The 21,122-nt window shown below is 47.1% G+C and overlaps 1 protein-coding gene across 4 annotated transcripts; it reads right to left on the bottom strand.

The window, feature by feature from the left end:
- Positions 1-3,467: 3,467 nt before the first annotated feature.
- On the bottom strand, positions 3,468-20,653 carry LOC144932406 (choline/ethanolamine kinase-like). Of its 4 annotated transcripts, none has more exons than XM_078856428.1 (12): positions 20,571-20,653; positions 14,831-15,041; positions 13,434-13,542; positions 12,463-12,576; positions 11,858-11,991; positions 10,530-10,634; positions 9,869-9,927; positions 8,270-8,357; positions 7,061-7,169; positions 6,431-6,642; positions 5,846-5,927; positions 3,468-5,154 (listed from the first exon to the last, which is right to left on the bottom strand). In XM_078856428.1, the coding sequence occupies exons 2-12, from the start codon at positions 15,025-15,027 to the stop codon at positions 5,098-5,100; spliced, it is 1,266 nt and encodes a 421-aa protein (XP_078712554.1). In that variant the 5' UTR covers positions 15,028-15,041; positions 20,571-20,653; the 3' UTR covers positions 3,468-5,097. The 4 variants fall into 4 exon arrangements, with proteins under 4 accessions (XP_078712554.1, XP_078712556.1, XP_078712555.1 ...); XM_078856430.1 differs by lacking the exon at positions 20,571-20,653 and adding an exon at positions 19,857-20,105; XM_078856429.1 differs by lacking the exon at positions 20,571-20,653 and adding an exon at positions 18,662-18,870.
- Between the last annotated feature and the right edge of the window lie 469 nt (positions 20,654-21,122).

Here is a 21,122-nt window from a genome sequence, read left to right as displayed (position 1 = left end):
CAACATTCGGCACAACTCGAGGTGTCACATTTAGCCATACCAGTTTGCATACTTCAATAATAAAAGTGGCTAATGTGATGAACTGTGCTAACTAAGCTCATTAACTAAGCTCATTGCATAATTCACCGGTTCTTTCCGACTCAAGAGTTGGCTTTGCCATCTCAGGTGGTACAGACCGGCAAAATATTTGGTCTGGGTCCGTATGCATCGTCGGGTGCGATCGTTGGCATGAATAGGATAACTGCTGGGATGAGAGAAGCTCCCATACGTTTCTACTTCCTGTTTGTAAAACATCGAGCCAGGCTACGGCCGTGGGAATTCTCCGAGCCGCAGTGCTGATGAGATGGCGGAGCCCTTTAAAACCTCCTTGGGTTCACAAAGTGATACGTACAGACATCGTAAGATGTTATTTGTTTTGCCTCGCCCGTGTAAGTGCTGCTGATGTCGGTTGCATAATCCCATATGCACATCGTGCATGCGTGTTGGCTTACTGCAGCAAACTGCACCATGTTTTTTGCCGTTGTTCATTAGTGCATTGGTTGATGCACCGCGCATCCTGATGGCTCACCGAACTTCTAGAGACCGGGCAGCACCTGGTCCCCATTGTAGTAGACCACAGCGAAATTCATAGAGCTCATCTCAGCCTGGATCCAAATGCACCAAAGCTCAACTGCCGCAAATGTGACATGAGAAAATGCACATTGCTCTGGGTAAAATGGGCAGTGTTCAATATTAATCCTTGTGTGCACTTCGTTGTTTGGCTACATTAAAAGTGCTGATCCTTTGTCCCTTGCATAGCATCGATTATCCTAATTGTTGCCCTCCTGTATCCGCAGTATAAACGGTTTGCTGAAGACGAAACCGTGTACAATAAAAAGTTAGCTGCTACTGCCATGTTTGAGCCGTACGGTTTGCTCAGATTTCTGAAATGTTACAAGCTCACCACTTGCTCATGCTAATTTAACAAGTCTGTGTTCCTTAAGGTCGTAGTCTATAACATTTCCATTTGAAAAGTGATTTTATCACCTGCATAACAATATTAAACGCATTGTCAATATTTTGTGAATTGCATAACATTTGAAGTGGTAACAGAAACGTGTATTTTTACGATTGCTATGTCCACAATTTCCTCTGCAGATTTAAACGGAATTGCACCCAAACATTTAACATTTTTGGCGAGATTTAAACTTGCTAACGAGTGTTAAAGCACGTTAAATATTCACCCGCTCCAGGTACTGAAAAACATCGCGTTTTAAAGGGTCGGGTCGTGTATAGTTTCTACGGTGTTACTTTTTTTACGCTGTTTTGAAAGTGACCGTGTTTCACCGTCTTTTTGCGCACTCACAATATTGAGAGAGAAAAAACGGCAGTGGAGCGTCGCCTTCGCTGCCTCCCCCCACGTGGTTTCGCGAATGGGCAGCAGCAGCAGCAGCAGGGCTTTACAATCGGTACTCTTTACAAACGCGTAAAACCAAGGGCTCTCTTTGTACATTGAAGTATTTCTCCGTGGCTATGGGCGGAACGTCGTCGTTTTTTTGCGCACTGCAAACCCAAAGGGGCGCTGCACCGAGTTCTGCCAACCTACAGTTGGTGCAGCCCCGCGGGGAGATGGCAGTGTACGTTGTACATACGGTCTCACCGTTAGTATTTACTTGCAGCTTGTTTATATATATGTGTGTGTGTATACGTTAGTGTTCGTTGTTTAGAATTGTCAAACAGGTACACACATTTACTCGCTCGTGCGTAACAAGAATTATCTTTCGTTTATTTGTAAAAAAAAAAAATCTGCTTTATGCTGCTGCTGATGATAATAATAATCTTAGGAAACGGCCAGTATGTGACGCTTGCTGTTAGGTCGGATGAATCGCAAGGCACATTTTTCAAGATCACTGGCACCAAAACATTGGTTGTTGAAGATCAACTCTCACATTGTGACCTGTCAACTTCGTAACTGACCTGCAGCCACCCAGTGACTGAAGTGTATTTATATTTGTAGTGAAATGTCACCAACCTCACGGTACTTGTGAGAGCACGTGGCCCGAGAAATGCGGTTGATCCGCGAGTGCTAAATCATCCACGTGGCTAAACCTCCGAGAAGTTGCCAAGAACTGTGCACAAGTCACTTAGCATCTGTAAACATTTCGTCATGGCAGTTCAAAAGGTTACATGGGGAGAGGGGTTCGCGTTGTCCTTTCAGTTCTGTGCTAACGTTCACAGCTCTGCAATGTAAGGCTATGCGTAGAAAACTTAAACCTCCGCAGAGTTAGAGCATCTTTACGTCTGACGCACGAGTTTCAAATGTGTAGATACATGTATCAGCACATTTCCTTTACAATGTAACTTTTAAAAATAGTGGTACTTCGCACGTCCTGTACATTAAGTTCGACGTGAAATGCCTCTCGTGTGTGAATTACGTTGCTTGCCTGCTTGTTTGTTTTTAACCAGCGTGAATTGTGAAAGCTGTCGTGCATTTATGCTCTTTCATTTACTAAGCTAGAAAATACTAACAGTACGTTGCAATACTTGAATTTTATACTGTACGCATATGCCATTCTCTCTCTCTCCCCCCCCTTGTTTTAAAAACCCGCGAGGTGCGTTCACGTTGCGCAGAGGCGGCGTGCTGGGCGTAGTCCATGCCCCCCCCGAGTTACAAAGCGCAGCAACTTTTTGCTTTTCTCTCGACCCTTGCTGGACGCGCGCGGGCGGGGGGGGGTACACCGTGTGTTGGACGTTCGTATTTTCAATGTGAAAAATAAAAAACGCGACTAGAGAAAAATAAAGACTCCGCGTAAACCTTGTTGCATCACCGGGGGCTGCCACCCGCTGCTCGGTGCCTGCGCGCTTGAGCCGTAACGGAGCGTCGGGGCGTGTGGTGTTCGTGAGTAGCACCTATGAGGGCCGGCACTGCACACCAGAGGGTGGGTGGCTCAGACCATGCCGCCTTTGTCTCCCCCAGTGGCCATGGTTTCTCACCGTGCCAGGTACCCATGAGGCTAGGTTGACCTAGGCGAAACCCAGAACCGTTGTAGGTAATCCATCACTGGTGTTGGCCGCAAGCGGGAATCGAACTCTGGTCACGTAGCACAGTGCATCAATTGCTGGACTACCGGTCCACACAGCTGCAAATACAAAAATCACCCTTCTACCGTACACACATTCCTCCATCTGAAGTATATTCTATTGAACATCGCACAAACATAGGTGAACATGTCGACCTTTATACTCTTACCATCATAATTATCTAACTAAAATTATTTGTCGGACAAGATTGTTGTGGTCAATATCAGCATCACTGTTATTTGTTGTCAAGATAGGAAATATTTCCTGGCAAGCCCTGTTGCCAAATCCACATTACATAACGTCAAGTATTGGGCCGACGCCAGTCACCTTCGCAGTTATTATATAAGTTGTGTGCAAGCGCTTCCTTGCCATGCTTGCTGTATGCAGATGACAAAGCCAGACAACAATTAGCAGGAATTAATATTTTAATTTTTCTGTTTGGTATTTAATAGAATCATCATAAGGACAAACAAAACTTCAAATCAAGTATTGTTTACCTTCACAGGTTACAGCCTTTATCTTAAAACAGGCAAAGACAATTAGTCTTTGATCAGAAAGCACATTTCTGCTTTACTGTTAACAAAGACATCACAGTTGCTGATAAAGTGTGCAATATTTTTTAAAAAACGTAGATTAAAATATACTACGTAAAGATCAATTTTACAGGCATTGAGAAATGCGAGTTTGTAAAATGCCCATTAGTTTGATTTTGTAAAACAGTATGAAATGGCCGCTGTGTACGATTTGGAAAAACGACACGGAAAGGGGCTCTTCGCTTGAATGGTTTCCCTACGAATGAGCAGATCGGCTTTCGTAAATTAAACGCAATCAACAGAAGGTGTGTGTACAGGATTAACTGCACGTGTGGTAAATGTTATCTTGGGCAAACAGGACGAATGATCAGCACGAGACTAAAAGAACGTCAGAGAAATATTAAAGTATCCCAAATTCAACTGTCAGCAGTAGCAGAACACGCGTGCCAACAAGGACACTCAATTGATTTTGATTGTTGAAGTTTTGTGCAAAACTAGCTACTACTGGCCAAGACTAATTAGAGAATATCTAAATTTAAAGAAATCAAAATAACTTAAACCGTTCGGCTACCGCCTTAGTGCTACGTGGAAGCGAATAATCAAATAATACATTATTTAAATGCATGCCTACAAAGGGCAGCGTACTTCAATAGGGATTACCGTTGGTAGGGCTATTTTAATAAACAATAGACAGGAAGGACAAGTTCAAAGGGCTCGCATAATGCACATGCATAATGTACGTTGCCTCAGTAATCCCCCCCCCACCACATTGTGCAAGAGCGCAGAAGCGTGGTCACCACATCTGCGCCTCTATATAAGGAACGAAACAGGTGGACTTCTCCACAAATCTGGCTGTCGCCTGATGAAGCTAGTCGTAATTACTGGCGAAACGTCGTTCTCAGATTGTAAATGTTGTGGCTTGGCTCTCCAACACACCGGTGTGCTGTACTAGTGACGAATTGGCACGTTCTGTTAACGTGATAACCCTTACTAGTTTGCTATGTCGGGTGGTGGTGGGTTTTAACGACACATTTATATATTTACGTGATCTAACCCAAAAAAAATTCTTATGGCGTACCGTTAGATTACAGTGGCAGTGTCAAATGTACGCCGTGAATGAACATTCTATCGCGATGCAGGAGAAACGCAAGGCGTTCCTGCAACACACACAGGAACAGATGCCCCACACAAACATACGAGACAGCTCATCCGTCCCACCCCTTTGGAAATCTGTCGCACTGCTGGCAATGGGGATACACATTGGTAAAAGCACAGACATGAACGTTCGACAACACGCGAATTGTGCCCTAAGTGTTCACCCTTATTGTCAAGGCTGGCAGGATGCTTGCGTTTGGGTGTCAAGCTTATGTCGGGAATGTGTTCAAAACCAACCACAAATCAAACAGTAAGTGGTTACAAAGAACCATAAAATGCTAATCGTACATCGGCTTCCGAACATGAGCAACACAAGGCGGCGTAGTCTTCTGCAGGAACGAGCGATGCTTTAGGAAAACACTTGCTTCTGTTTGAAGTATGCCTCAAATCTTGCCAGTGCGTAATCCTACACGCATGCACGCACACACACGTTTGGCAACACGTTTACAATCATTGTCCTGCTCGTCCATATCACAGTTATGTAAAAAAGTGTCGTGTCATTAAAATGTAACGCTTATTGTTACTTTTTAGGTCTATTAATCATGCACAGTGCATAATCATGATGCCACACAAATATTTTCATTTAGAGTATTTGGTTGATATTAATTTCCACATGATAAGCCACTTTGTGGCCAGGATGCTTCTGAAAAAGAGCTACATAGCTCAGTGGGCCATACCTGGTAAAATAAAAAAATGGTTTTGTTTAGTGTTTAGTTTATACCGCACTCTAAACTTCAGAGAAGTTTCTCGCTCCATTGTCATGTTCGCCACTTCACAAAATATACAGATTCGACTGTGACTTCTTTTTATCACGTGGAAATTTACAGCAGCCAAATACTCTTAAACACATGTTAATTCTAATATGTGGATAAAAAAGCGGAGGACCCGGATAAAAATCCACACGACTACGGAGAGAGAGAGAGACATGCAAACTCCAAATATACAGCAGGCATCAGGGTCGGGATTGAACCCATGCGCTCATCCATAGCAGGCGAGGGAGTTAACATCTCGCCACCGTGGCGCACTCGTAAACAAGACACAAGCTGCTCCGCAGAGGGACGTTGCACGGTTATGTTGTGTAAAAGGGTCCACCTTACCAAGTATCCAAACTGGATGGTGGACATGTGTGCTTGGAGGATGGACCACAGTCCCCAGAAGAAGTGAGAAGCCAGAGCAAACCTGAACACAAAGGGGGCAATCGCGCATTCCTTGACACCTTGCGATATCCATTTAAAAACCAAACCTTTCTTTTCCCCTAATTCCCCCCCCCCCCACCCCGAATACTATCGGCCCGCGTCACGAGACGGCGACCGTAAGCAGAGATATTGAAAACGGCCCACAAAAGCCGATATGACTGAGCTACCACTGGACATCTCTTTAAGACTCACAGCAGAGGTCAGCACTCTCCCACTCACTCAACGACAGAGGAATATTTTCCGCATGACGGTCAAACCAATGTTTTTTTTATTCTCAGAGCTGGCATTCAGCAATATTAAGTGCAGGACCAAATTTAATTCGATGTTTTTTTCACGCAGTCGCTGCTAAAATAGGCTTGAGGCCATCAACGCACTGCACTTGAAAACGAGGTTTATTAGTATTTGAGCCACCCGGCGAGCACCTCGCCCCTTGGTGAAATGCTTCAGGCAAAAAGAGGTTACGCTTGCAAGAGAGGGCATCATCACCTGTTCACCTCCACCAGTATGGCCTCCAAAACCGCGGTGTCGCCACTTGCATTGGGTAGTCCCGCGCTGTCCGCAGACCTTCCGCCCAAACGCCCACCGCCAGAAACGTCATTCTGACCTCCTCCTCCCACGTGATTCTCTGGAGCGCTGCTGCAGCCATTCATGTGGTTACCGGCTTGGGTCTCTGCTAGGTAATGCCGCAGAAAGTGCAGCTGCAACGAAGGAAATAAAACGACAGCAATTTGTTAATTATCTTGGAAAGTCCGTAAGCAGGCTACGCATTTCCAAGATGTGCGTTTGCGAAAAACCAAACACGACAAAGACGGGCGTTAAAAAGGGGGCGCAAAGAACTGCGCATGTTTGCCCCCCGCCCCCACCCTCTCTGAAGTACCCGCAGAGAAAGCTACACGCCTGCACTTTCCCCGCTAGCTTTTGACATTTCTGCCATGCGCAGAACAGCAGAGGAGGAAACTCCGTTCTCCCCGTGGCGGGGGAACCCAGATGGACGCGGCGCCGTGTACGCCGCTCATTTCCCGCGAGCGACCGACGTCGAGAGCTCAAGTTGCTTCACCGAGAGACGGCGGAGGAAGACGGACGGTGTGGGTCGCCTGCGGGGGAGGGGGGAGTTACCTGCTGCTCACGGCTCGGATACTTGTCCAGGTTGGCAGTGAAGAACGGCCACACGTCGTGCGTGTAGTCGTAGGTCCACTCACAGAAATGATTGCCGATGTCGAATCCCCTGCGGGAGGGAAGAGGGGAGGGGGGGGTGGTGGTCGTTACTCGGCACGCGACTTCCACACGTGGAGCAGCAAACGAGGACAGCCTCTGCGTACAAACTACGACGAGCGACAAAAACTTTGACAAAATTATGAAAACGTGAACGACCCTTTTATTTCATTGAGCTAAATTGTGTGCTGTTGCCCAAGATTAGCACGGTTGGCTACGTATGGTGCGAAGGAAGTTCAACACATGCTTACAAAGAAATCTTGCGCTCAAAGCCGAAGGCTGCCCCTTACAGTCCTGCTTCGATAAACTAATTTTAGTCGCGACGTATTTAATTTGGCCTCATGATAGTAATGTGGTCCATGACTTTTTGATTGTATTTTATTTCCTTTGTCCCTATTCTCTGTTGTTACCTTGTTCACTATCACCAACTACAAAACCACACGAGATTAAGTGCTGTGCGAAAGGAAAGGCGCTTTGCATTGCAACGATTCCTCACCGAGGCCTACGTGCTGTAAAAGAGGGCCATTGCCAGAAACGGCATCCGTAATATACTCTTTCTTTTTAAGGCCAACAGTGTTGTTTTCAAATTACTTTTGTTTGTTATTTGTGCATCACTGCCAATGCAAGCAGCATCACCGATTAGCACGGTTGGTGACGCATGGTGATAAAGTTCAACATAATTTAATCTGTTTAACACGTAGGCTTTCGCGACCAATATTATTCATAATCAACGTTTTTGGGTTTAGATCGCGTTATTTATAAATGTGTCGTAACCCTCCACCACCCGACACGGCCAATCAGTAAAAAAGTGTCACGTTGACAAAAGACAAATTAGTTCACTGCTTTAGCCCACCGGCGTACTCAAATTGTAAATGTCGTGGTTTCGCGCTTCAACACACCGGTGGGCTAAAGCAGTGAACTAATTTGTCTTTTGTCAACATGACACTTTTTTACTGATTGGCCGTGTCGGGTGGTGGAGGGTTACGACACATTTATAAATAACGCGATCTAAACCCAAAAACGTTGATTATGAATAATTTAATCTGTTTAAATAATCTGCAGTCTTAAAACGCCCAACAAAGTTAAACACAGATTCTGGGCATTGGCACTCACCTGTAATTATAGCTGCAGTATTCAAAGTCGATAATCATGAGTTTGTCTTCATTTGCCTTGACTTCATCTTCCAGGAGGAGAATGTTGCCTTTTGAAATACACATCAAAACAGTTTCAACGGATAGCATTATCAAATGCCTCGTTTGCATGGCTTTAAATGCATTTCATATAGCAAAGACGCACCTACGCTAAACGGCATGTTTATAGACGGACCATGTAATGTTACAGTTCAGTGCGCGTGGTAATGAATAATCCTTCGGTGAAATATAAATGCTCCCATTCAAAGCACTGAACCAGCACTGAGATCCAGAGTTCAAATCTGTGTTTCCACCAGCTGCAATTTAACCGGGTGTAGCGAGCTGACGGCGTCAACATGGTAACCAATGATTTATCACAAATCCCCATGAAATAAAGATGTTGTACCTAATTTAACACATTCCAACTTCAGAGAACTAAACAATGCCTTGGTCGCCATGTGAACCCAACCCCACCCCCCCCCCCCAGAGCGTGAGAAGGTGCACTGCCTGGCATGGGTTACAGGCAACCGAGGGACTTCGGAATTAGTTCTGTGGTGTCACCTTCAGGGGGAGGTCATTCGCTAACACTGGAGATGTCACACTGCCTTCCGAGAGTTCATTCTAAAAACCAATACACGCCCACCACCAGCTTCTGCAGCCATTTACATAACCGACATGGGCCGGCCGTGGGCGCGTCAACAGCGCTCGCGGCTCAACTCCCCCACGGCTGCACTGCCCCACGGCTACTTTCCCCTGCGGCAGCCATTCTGCCAAACGCTGCAATGCGGTGCCCACAGCTCATGGTCACCCATCCCGACGGCTGCCACCATCGATTTTTGCAACCCCCGATGCGCGACGCCGAGGTCAACACCATAACCTCACTTTCAATATAAATCCACCACGTTACAATAGCATTCTATTACTTTTTTTTTTAATTTTACCACGTAAGGCCCTCTGAGCTATGTAGCTCTTTTCCAGAAGCGACCTGGCCACAAACAATAGCTCAACGAAGCGGCTTGTCGCGTGGAAATGTACAGCAGCCAAATACTTTAAACGTGTGTTAATTCTACATGTGGAGGGAAAAACCCGAGAAAAATCCACGCGGCCACGGGGAGAACATGCAAATATATAGGCGTCAGGGTCTGGATCGAACCCACAACCTCCTCCATACCAGGCGAGGGAGTTGACATTTCGCCACCGCAGCGCCCCTTCATTCATTCACCGGTCAAGCTTTTTGCAGCCATTCCAGCAATATATTAATTTGTAGACAATAATGAACGCTGAGAAAATGACCATGCGCGCTTGACGGCATTACGTACGCCTGCCCGAGGCGCAAGTTGTTGCCTTGTGGTCAAGTTACAGGCATCGCGGCATCAACATCGGGTTCAAGAGGTCGTCACGGCCGATTCCACCCACGCCGCCAGACTTTGCCAAGAGCCTTTTGGTACGAGCAGCGGAGTGCGTTGGCAGTCGGTGACGAAGCCGTCGGCAGACGGTGACAGAGCCGTGGGCATTGTGCACCGCGCGTCACCGTGTGTCAAGGTGACTTTGCGTGCGGTGCGGCACAGGGGGCGAGACTCACCTTCCTGACAATCGTTGTGACAAAACACGACGGGGGAGGGGGTGGCGGCCAAAAGGTTTCTGCAGCGCGGGCACAGCCAGGGGGACATCAACGGCAGTCATCAGATGAGGTCAACGTAAAGGCCAAGACGACGCCATGCTCGGCGAATCTGCACTGCATCACTAACGTAATGTTCCAAGTCAGTAGTTCTTAATAAATACATAGGTTTAATAAAACAAGGTAGTTGTACTTACGTGCCCCTGCTTAATTTGTGTTTCGACGATTTACCTTCTCAAGAAATGTGGCCATGCCTCACACCCCTAGAAAGGGCATCTCGCATGCCCAGGGGGTGCGTGCACCCCAGGTTAAGAACCACTGTTCTAAGTGATACGAAAAAGGGGGGTGTAAATATAAGTTTTCCCACTTTTACCCAGGAAAGGTTTACCGAGCCTCAAGACGCATTTTGGGTCGGGTCACATTCGTCGAGATCTTAGCCAGTTCCATTTGTGAGTATTTGGGAAGGGAACGCGAATACACAGAATAAGCCCACACCTTATGAGGGTGCAACGCTCAAAATCTCTGTGTGGATGCAGTCAGAAATCGATTGCTGCACTGTCATCTCCTGGTCACTTCTAATGCACAACGCCGGTATCTACGTAAGGACATCTGTAGCAATTATTACCCCAGAACTTCCATCTCGTGTGGGAGGTTGAACGACATCAAGTGCTTAAACTTCCTCGCCTGTGGCTCCTTTGGGAACTCCAGCAGCATTACCTGCTCCATGTAGCTGTAGGAAATACGGCGTGCGCACACACAGCAACTAAATACAAACAAAACGATAATCGCGACAAGCCACACACAATTTACAGAACAAGACCGTCCCGCCTGTTTTTGCGTAACGTATATCGAACAGATCAAACGGTCGCAAAGCTACGCAAAAGACGGAAGACTGAATTCTATCACTGTGAACACTGTGGGACTGAGTGTATACACCAAAGAGACAAACCATCCAATACACAAGACAACATAAATTAACGGACGATCTAAATGCAAGCGCACGTCATGACGCTGTACAGACAGAGATGGGATGTGGCCATCAGGGGCAGGAAAGGGAAGTGCTTGCATTTGCGACATAAGGAAGAGAAATCGGCAAGCGTCGTTTAAATAATTTAAACTTAACGTGTGTATTAGGTTCTGGGCATTTTTGCATTGTTAATAATTATAGTACAGTATTATCTTTATATTCTGAGTGACCGAACCGTGCTAAAAATACTTTGTATCAAAAATAATTATAGTCATGAATTCCAAATCTTATTACATTGGTCGTAAGCGTATTATAAAGTATTAATAGGGATTAACAGGCCCACAGAAATGTATGAAATACAAAAGTGAGCACGAGCAGGTCAGGGTGTGTTTTTTTGAAATGTAAATCGGTAATTAAAAGTAACATTGCCAAAGCGCCCAAAGCTTAAAGTTTTCAACCTGTGCACAATATCTGCTCCAACACATGGTTCGAAAACACGGGGACACTGCCAAAAGGAAATGGAACAAAAGCTGAAAAGTGTGCGCAGAAGCAGGGAAGAGATAAATGCTGGGGACTAGAGAGAGAGAGAAAGAGCAACACATGGATCGGAAGAAAAATGCTTATTAGAAGCATTATCTTGACCGGTAAGAATACCGAGTGTGCTCGTGTTTGCTAAATAGGGGCGATGAACAACGAACGAGACCGGTGATGGAACCAGAGCCGAACACGACGAGCAAGGAGATGGAAAGATGACATCGGTTCACGTGGGGGGAATTAAGATGGATTATGGCATCGCGGGACCGTGACAGTAGGCGATGGACAAGACTTCATCCAGCAGTGGACAGAACGCGGATGGTGGATATTAACGGGTTATGATTGCTCCGTATATACAGTCGTGAACAGAAACAGGTGACCGTGCCGTGCTATTCTTGACACCCAATGCTTTGGCAAATCACATTAAAAACCACGACACATTCATTATTTACCTCTTCATTGTGCTGAACAGCCATTTGGGCTCTTTGTTGAATGGCATTTTCATTTCGTGAAATCTGGCAAGTTTTGTTGCAATTTCCGCGGAAACTTGTGGTAAAGCAAGCTCCGCAGTTCTCAGTCTTCTGCTCTGAAACATCGCAGACAAACACAACGACTTGCTCATCCTGAAGGATGGGATTAAGAGTTCTTGGTACTAGAAGAAGGCGGGGGGAAGGGGGGATAGGTACAGTACACGCGGCATGATTCATATGTTGGCGAAAATACAGTTTCCACTGATAATTGGCTGAAAAATATCCAAATTGTCGGTGCAAAAGGCGACCCCCTAAGATGTTTGAGACGATCCGCATCCTCGCGGACTAGATGTGCTTCACTGCGCACAAAGACAGAGAGTCTAACGCCACATTACGTACACTCGCATGCCACACCCATGTTTCCCGATTTCCCAGAAATGTCTTCTTTCAAAACGACCCCAAAATTATGAGTGCGTCTTATTTTCCGGAGCGTCTTTTAATTGTGTGAACACGGTAACGATGTTTTGCTCGGTGTGCAGCCGATCGTGGGCTCATCCCCCACCGCAGCCGCTGCGCGATCAGCTTACAGGAATGTACTCCTCCAAGCGGCCTTGAGGGAAGACCCCGTAGAGTTTCGGACCCAGCATTCGTTCTGCTAGGATAGCGAACATCACACTCTCCTGTACTAGCGCATCTTGTCCCTGCACACACACCGCAAAACGACGCGTGCCGTACAGCGAGTACAACGCGCATCGCGTCCACGTCACCGGATGCCGTGTGCCATTCGGGCACGCACGCGGTGTGCCGTACGCACGGAACAACACACCAGTTTCAGAACATGGTGCCCCTTCGGTAAACAACAGCGTTTGTGTCAAACGGTGCAAGGACACACGGCACAAGCGCAAGCTATATCCTTTTTTCGATTTAAAGCTTTCGTGACTGCAGGGATACATCTTCTTGGTTCTTTCGGTAAAGTCGCGTTGTAGCCGAAACGTCGTGAGAATTATTAGATTTTATTATGTTTTATTTTTATTATTTTATCACTTCCCTTCTACGTGACTTTACCGAAAGAACCAAGAAGAAGCTATATCCTGCTCGGCCCTGGGCCAGTGGTGAGAAATTCCACATTCGTATGGCCGGGGCGAGTTTGCCCACAGGGACAGCTGTCGACTTCCCCGCAAAGTGGTACTCGTTGTATCGACCCAGGAGGGATCGTGAGTGGAGTCGATCCCCAAGCAGGATGTGAACTCCCAACCTTGCGAGTGCGAGCCACTGGCTCTACCGCTGAACCATGAGGCCGGATGCACATGGACAGGGCGCTGAACATGGACAACGCGCTGCACATGGACAATGGGCTGCACATGGACAGCCCACTGCACATGGACAGGGCGCTGTACCCCGTGATCCACTGCCAAGTCGGCTGCACAAAACAGCATGCAACAACACAGCAGCAGCAGACAGCACAGATCACGCCGTGTTGTAACAAGCACATCACGGGGTTTGGCACAGACAAGCGTGCGTGCGTGCCAGCATGTTATTTGTACAAACAGAAATGCACCTGAAGGATTCGGCCGTAGATTCGTAAAAGGACATTTCTTGGTTCGTCTCTGGAGTTCTGCTTCCCGTCCGGGAGCGCGCACAGGTAGAGGAAGTTGCTGAGCCCCCCACTGTAAAACAAGCAGTGAAAATGATGTTTGTTTGGACAAATACTGCACATTGGACGTATATAAAAATGTGGTGATATGCTGTATGATGATGACACAGCATAATTGTGTCGTTTGATATCCTTAACATTACACAACACAGCACCAGTGTTGCAGCCTCGTGTGTTTTTATGAAGCGGTACTGGGCGGCTTTTCGAGAGTTTAATTATTAAACGATGAGTTCCATCAATGCCCTTAATTCTTCCCACTGCATTAGCAATGACGCATCACAGAAAGAAATATCTGCAACTTGCTAGCAACATCCTCCCTGACGTGCGGCCACATCAGTCTTCTTCAAACAGTCTACACAACTGTTTTTATCCGCGATGACGTGTGTTGAACAAGATTAGAGAAAAGGGAATTTGCGCTCCTAAAATGATCTATGGACTATGCTACCTGAACCCTGCGTTTCTACATCACCCCGGCCCACGTCACAAATGTGTTGCCGCGCAGAGCGAACCAAGATTAGGACACATCCCCGTGTTATTGACTCCAATTTTCAGGTATGATTGAGATATAACCGGTATTTATAAATCAACAAGAAACGCTCCTCATTTTAATATGTAGGCTTTCACGACCAATATTATCCACAAGAGTTTTTTTTGGGGTTAGATTGCGTAAATATGTGTCGTTAAACCTGCCAACATCCGACACAACCAATTAGTAAGGTTTGTCACGTAAACAAAACATGCCATAGTTCAGCAGACTGGTGTTTGGAGAGTAAACCCACAACATTTACAATTCGGGTACAATGTTTTGCCAGTAATGACAACCAGTCTCATCAGGTGACAGCCAAAATTGTGGATAAATCCTCCTGCTTCCCTCCTCGTATTCGCCACAAGCTCAGTCTCACGGATTTTAGAATAATGCGGGTCTCACACAAGACCTCACGGTCATGTGGTTCGCTTGCTCGGAGAAGGTTCGTGAAACACCAGAGGATTCGTTCGATGTCAATGTTCCCAGCTACTACTACTCAAGCAAGTGGCGTTTTTAGGTACAGCCGGAAAATGTCCTCTGGAAGCCGAGAACCCGGCAAAAACGGAATTATTTATAAGCTCAAAGCGAACTTCAAAGCACAAGGCAGCAAATGAGATCGTCAACTGTGGGCCGCAACAGGGAAGATTTCATATGGACATGAGGTGTAAAGTAGGACATTGCCCGCTTGTGGACTCAGCTTCCAAGAATATATTTTTAAATGCCCCCACCACGGACAGAGCGGAAGTGAAGCTTGTGCCGAGGGGCTCGCCATTACCTTATAATACTGATTTGAAACTCATTCTCCTGCAGCGTCTTCCACATGCCAGACAGGTACTCCTGGCACCACACGAAGGCGAGCCTCTTGGTCTCTGCGGGGACAGTGGCCTTGCGCTCCACCTCGTCCTGTTCCTCGTCCACCTCCGCTCCTCTCGTCCTGTCCGAACCGAGGCCGGGCGCCTCGTGCTCACTCATCGCACCGGAAGATCCTGGCATGAGCAGCAAAAACCGTTGATGTAATTACAGTGGCGAATACTAAACTAAACTATTTTTCTTTTACCAGGTAAGGCCCAGCTGAGCTATATAGCTCTTTTTAAGAAGCAACCTGGCCACAAATGATAGCTCAACGAAGTGGCTTATCATGTGGACATTTACAGCAGCCAAATACTCAAAATGCATGTTTCTAAATGTGGCAGGAAAAACTGACGGAACCGGAGAACAATCCACGTGACCATGGCGAGAACATGCAAACTCCAAATATACAGGCGTCAGGTTCGGGATCGAACCCACGACCTGTATACTAGGCGAGGTAGTTAAAATCTCGCCATCGTGGCACACAGAAGCTGCGTCACATACAATACAATTCGGATATTCCAGGAAAACTGCCCAGCGTTGAAAAGTAGGCCAAAATACCCTCAGAGGGGGCTTTCTAGAGCTCCCTCCAGTAGAGGTACTTGTGACAGTAGTCCTGAGAAATTGTAGGGCTTCACCTTTTAGACGGTAAAACCTGTCAAAGCCTGAATAATCGTGGGGACGTCTTTCCAGCACATAATAATGCTATGAATGCGCAATTACGTAACTTAAAAAACACTGACACCACAAAATATCACCTAGCACGTTTAATTAACAACCGTTTTCTCAAGCTGTGCGCGAAGCTGGCCTGTGATTAAGGGAACTGGCAGTAAAGGTTATCCTGGAGGACGGGAGGTGTGGATTAGGAATGTTAATAAGATTACGGTAAATTATAGATGATAATTACAATACACGGATTTAAACAGCCATGGCTACACAGAGAGGGTGTACAGTGTGGGGGACCAATCATGTGAAGGCTGACTGGCGCTGGAGAGCCGAGTGGATGACAACTCGCCTACCCGTACGCACGGCACTCACAGAATTAACGTTTTCAGCCAGATGGCCAAAAAAAAATCACTTGGTATATAGGTCGTGGGTTCGATTCCGACCCTGACGCTTGTATATTTGGACGTTGCATGTTCTCCCCGTGGTCGCGTAGATTTTTGTCCGGGTCCTCTGGTTTTTCCCTCCACATGTAGAAACGTGCATTTAGATTATTTGGCTGCTATAAATCTACACATGATAAGTCGAGCTATCATTTGTGGCCAAGTCACTTCCGAAAAACAGTTATATAGCTCAGTGGGCCTTTCCTGGTAAAATGTAAATAGTTTAGTTTATAGTTTAAGTGACACGAATGGGGGCATCGTGGGCGCACGTCAAATTCGATGCGCTACGATGAACACATGGCCATTGCTGTTGGAGACCTGTTCTGTAAGATGTGTGTGAAACAAGAAGCACTCAAGAGCGACAAGCAGCAGCGGTCCCTGGCTCGAGCTCATAGAAGAGGATGAGACTGCAACATTCGGCTTCTCACACCAGTAGGCGATCGTGTTCTCATTTTCAATAAAAAATACTCTGAAATCTAAACTTCTGGGGAGACGAACAACTCTACTCAACATAACTTTTTTCAGGATGGTATAATATTTCATTTTTTATCTTGATATATGGACGTGCAGAGTGGGGGAGGGGGAAATGGATAAGGTGGTCGTTAAGAGTATAGGTTCCTCGGCATGAGTCCCATGCCACATCTCCTGTAAAAAGCATTTCTTTTTTTGCTTCTTAATGTCTTGTAGGGAACTAAGAGTTCATCACTGCTTTTTTTTTACTTGGTGACTTTTGCATTCTAATCTACAGTAATTACCTTATTGCTATCTCTATACGGTTTTACCACTTGCTTTACGTTCTTCTTCACCTTTTGCTCGCTCTCTCTCTCTCGTACTGTCGCACTGTCAGCAGGTGGACATGAGCCAGAACTGTCAGCAAAGCTGTTGCAAGCAGCAGGACCGCTCCCAAGGGAACATAAAAAAACTGAAATTGTTCCAATCGTGAACGACTCTTGTGTCTCCAGGAACACGAAGAGCCGGAATTAAATTTCCATCCACAGTGGCAGTGGGCACATGTGCCAACTGTCAGTGTGAACAGCGTGGAGAGGAACTCTCTCCTCCTGGACCACATCAACCACTGCCACGCAAGCCCCCGTCAGTAACATTTACACCAAGCGGAAATGTTTAGATCAAGAGCAAATGAATTTTGTATATCCCTGGCTTCGGCTCAGCCCTAACCAGCCCTCACATTTCCCCTGTGAGGAACAAAAAACCCTCAGTTCTTCACGTGGTGGAACCCACCCCAGAAACAACTACCGCCATTTGCCACGAAGTGGCGGTGACGTCACCACGGCGCATGTGCCAGGCTAGGTGCACTTTGAGACCACGTGAAGTGTCGTAGGCTTGCTGCTGACAGGTCACTGGACAAACCCAGGTGCCACGGGTTGACTGAGATGACTGCTCCCTACTGCGCCAGCTCTGGTTTCTCTCTCTCTCTCACACACACCCACGGATTTTCTCCATGTCTCTACCCAGAGGTAAATTCCAATTCATCACCTTTGTAATGAATATATTACAACCGTCTATTTGTGTACCACGCCAAGTGGCATCCGTCACGCCTTACTTTACAAGGGCCCCTACACGAGTGGGGCCGTGGGTCGAGCGACGTGGCACCTGGTGACACAGCGACGAAATGACTCAACGCCACTTTATCTCCACCTCGCCCCACCAACATCACTCCACGTGCCAAAACATCTCTGCCCTCCCTCCATTTGGCACAAGTCGAATACGCTACAAAGACAAACAAATATATCCCCGTAATCGTCGATAAATGAGTGTTTATTTGATGTAGTGCCCTTCGCGATAAACCGTTGCAAGGCCCTTCACGAATAAGAAGTTAATAATTGAACAGCGGTCAATAACTGTGCAGTAAAATAAACGATCAAAACAGAACGATCAACTTTAACAGGTTGTTGGAGCAGGTGCTGTTAGCGAGCACCTATTAAGGCCGGAAAGGCAGAGGTGGGTGGCCAGGACCACGTCCGGCCGCCTTTGTCTCCCCAGTGCTAATGTTTACGGACCGCACCAGGTACTCATTGAAGGACGACTAACCACGTGCATTCAAAGACATAAATCCCCCGCATAGCCCCCACAGGCTGCATTACACACACATTCACGTGTATTTGTTTTGCGTTTAAAGTAGACTTGAACTCAGGAGGCCAGGATAGACTCATTTGCTAGTGACCTGGGCATTCATAATACCCACAAATATACGAGATGTCATTTGCATTACAAAAACGGTAATAATCGGTGGTATCGATGTGTCTAGTAATACAAATTCATATTTCGATATAAAGGTTTCATGACTGCAGGGATTCATATTCTTGGTTCTTTCGGTAAAGTAACGTAGAAGGGAAATAGTAAAATTAAAATAAAACAATGAAATTATCACGACGTTTCAACTGCAACACAAGCAATCATCATCAGGTGTGAAAACCACAGCAAGAAAATTTGAAAAAAGTGCCGTTTTTTTTCTCAAATTTTCTTGCTGTGGTTTTCACACCTGATGATTGTTTGTGTTGCAATCGAAACGTCGTGAGAATTGTATTGTTTTATTTGTATCATTTTCCTTCTACGTGACTTTACCGAAAGAACCAAAGAGTACAAATTAACATGTTTTACCTTTTTAACGGAGACGAGCAACTCGCACGTACTTGTGTCCGCCCGTCCCTTCCAGCCAGTCAAACTTTTTTCTTTCTTTTGCCTGCGTCTCTCTCCACCTTTCTCCTGCCTTCTGTCCGGTCTATCCCAATGTAGATCGAGTCCTCGCTCCGTCTCTCTGTCCTCTCTCCTACTACTCGCTCCCCTCTAAATGCATCTCCTCCCTCCACTCTCACCCACTGCCCCCCGTCTCTCTGACCTCTCGCTCTCATTATTCCCCTCCCTCCTTTCCTGCATCAAACTCTCTCTTGCCTCTCTCCCTCCCTCTCTCCTCTTTCGCTCCCTCGCTTTCCTCTCCGTTTAAATAACCTTTTCACTCTCCTCCCCCCCATCTCTTCTCACTCCATCACCTCCCTTCCTACCACACACACACAAGCACGCCAGACAGCCAGCCAGGAATCCAGCCAGCAAAGCTATTTTCTAACAAAGTACACCACTTGGATATGGTATAAAACGACGGGAGCTGCTCCAGTGGGGGTGGGTAATGGGTACCAGCTCACTGGCCTTGCAACCCAGAGGTCAATTCCATGACCTTCCGGGAATGTCCACCCAGCACTGCGGATGGGTGAATCGCAGCTTGCGGTGGGGTAAAATGTGGGCACACACACACCCCATGTTTTGTTTTGGTGAATGTGGATGAGTAGACCAAATACCCACTCTCGAGTTCTCTCTTTCTCTCGTGGAGGCTCTTCCGCCAGCAGTGGCGTGGACAAGAAATTGCAGGGATGCCCCTTTAACTGTACTGTATTTATCCGAACGTCTGCCGCCGTGCGGTTTGTCCGTTCTCGCATACCCAATCAATCAATACCCTGAACTCCACTGGAATCGGTTACCGGTTCGTTACTTTTCTGGATCGGGGATCGATTCCCATTAACCGGTTACCGGTTTAACCGTATTATCGGTTCACACTCTTTGGTTTTTCGGTAAAGTCACGTAGGTAAAACAATAAAATAAAACTAAATTAAATCACGACGTTTCGGAGGCAACATTAATTGAGTTGTTTTCATTTATTTTATTTTATTGTTTTACCTACGTGACTTTACCGAAAAAAACAAAGAGTATGAATCCTTGCAGTCACGAAAGCTTCAAATCTAGAACGTATTATCGGCTCACAACCATATAATGTAAATTCACACATACTCTATACGACCGTACACAAGTACAGTTACAGTGGGTGGCGTGACTCACACCGGATCCCAGCCGTCTTTGTATCCCCAGGGATTCCCAGGCCGCGTTCAGACACGTGTCGCCTACACTGCCCCCCTCTGTGTGGCCCAGAGACGCAGACGAAGTGACAGAGAATGACACACAGAGAGAGAGACAGGGCGATCGTGAAGAGATACAGACACACGTATACACAGACACACAAAGACAGAGAATGAGACACACACAGAAAGACAGAGAATGAGACACACACAGAAAGACAGAGAATGAGATACACGGAGGGGCAATAGACACACACAGAGACAGAGCATGAGACACACACAGACAGAGAGACAGAGAATGAGACACACACACAGACAGAGAATGAGACACACACAGAGTGATATCTACGCAGTGGTAGACAAACGCACACAGAGACAGACACCGAGAGGGATAAGAGACACGGAGACACTGAATATTATTTTTTTATTGAATGAGACGCAGAGAGACAGACCCGGAGACGGACAGGACACCACAGAGAGACACTGAATATGAATGTTTTATAGTTTGTTATCGAATGACACTGAGAGACACACCCGGAGAGGGACACGAGACCCACCGAGAGACGCTGAAGGCGACACAGAGACAGGGAAGAGACAGACATTAGAAGAGAGAGACAGAGAGAGACACAGAGAGAGAGAGACAGAGAGAGCCAGTGGGGGTGGTGGGTGGTGGGTGGTGGCGGCCTCTGCAACTCACGCGGTCCCGGGTCCCGCCGGCTTCTCGTCTGCCGCCGGGAGCCCCGGACTCTGAATCAGCATCGCAGCGTGGGGGAGGGGGCCCGGACTCTGAATCAGCATGACAGCGAGGGGGAGGGGCCTCGGACTCTGAATGAGCACGACAGCTAGGGGGGCCGGGCTCTGAATCAGCACGACAGCGAGGGGGCCCCGGACTCTGAATCAGCACGACAGCGAGGGGGCCCGGACTCTGAATCAGCATGACAGCGAGGGGGTGGGGCCCGGACTCTAAATCAGCATGACAGCGAGGGAGCCCCGAACTCTGAATCAGCACGACATCGAGGGGGGCCCGGACTCCGAATCAGCATGAGGGGGCCCGGACTCTGAATCAACACGACAGAGAGGGGGGCCCGGACTATGAATCAGCATGACAGCGAGGGGGGGCCCGGACTCTGAATCAGCATGACAGCGAGGGAGGGGCCCGGACTCCGAATCAGCATGAGGGGGCCCGGACTCTGAATCATCATGACAGCGAGGGGGGCCCGGACTCTAAATCAGCATGACAGCGAGGGGG

This window comes from Lampetra fluviatilis, chromosome 5 (assembly GCF_964198595.1).
Source record: "Lampetra fluviatilis chromosome 5, kcLamFluv1.1, whole genome shotgun sequence".
Taxonomy (NCBI): Eukaryota; Metazoa; Chordata; class Hyperoartia; order Petromyzontiformes; family Petromyzontidae; genus Lampetra; species Lampetra fluviatilis.
This window is presented reverse-complemented; position numbering and strand designations above follow the sequence as displayed.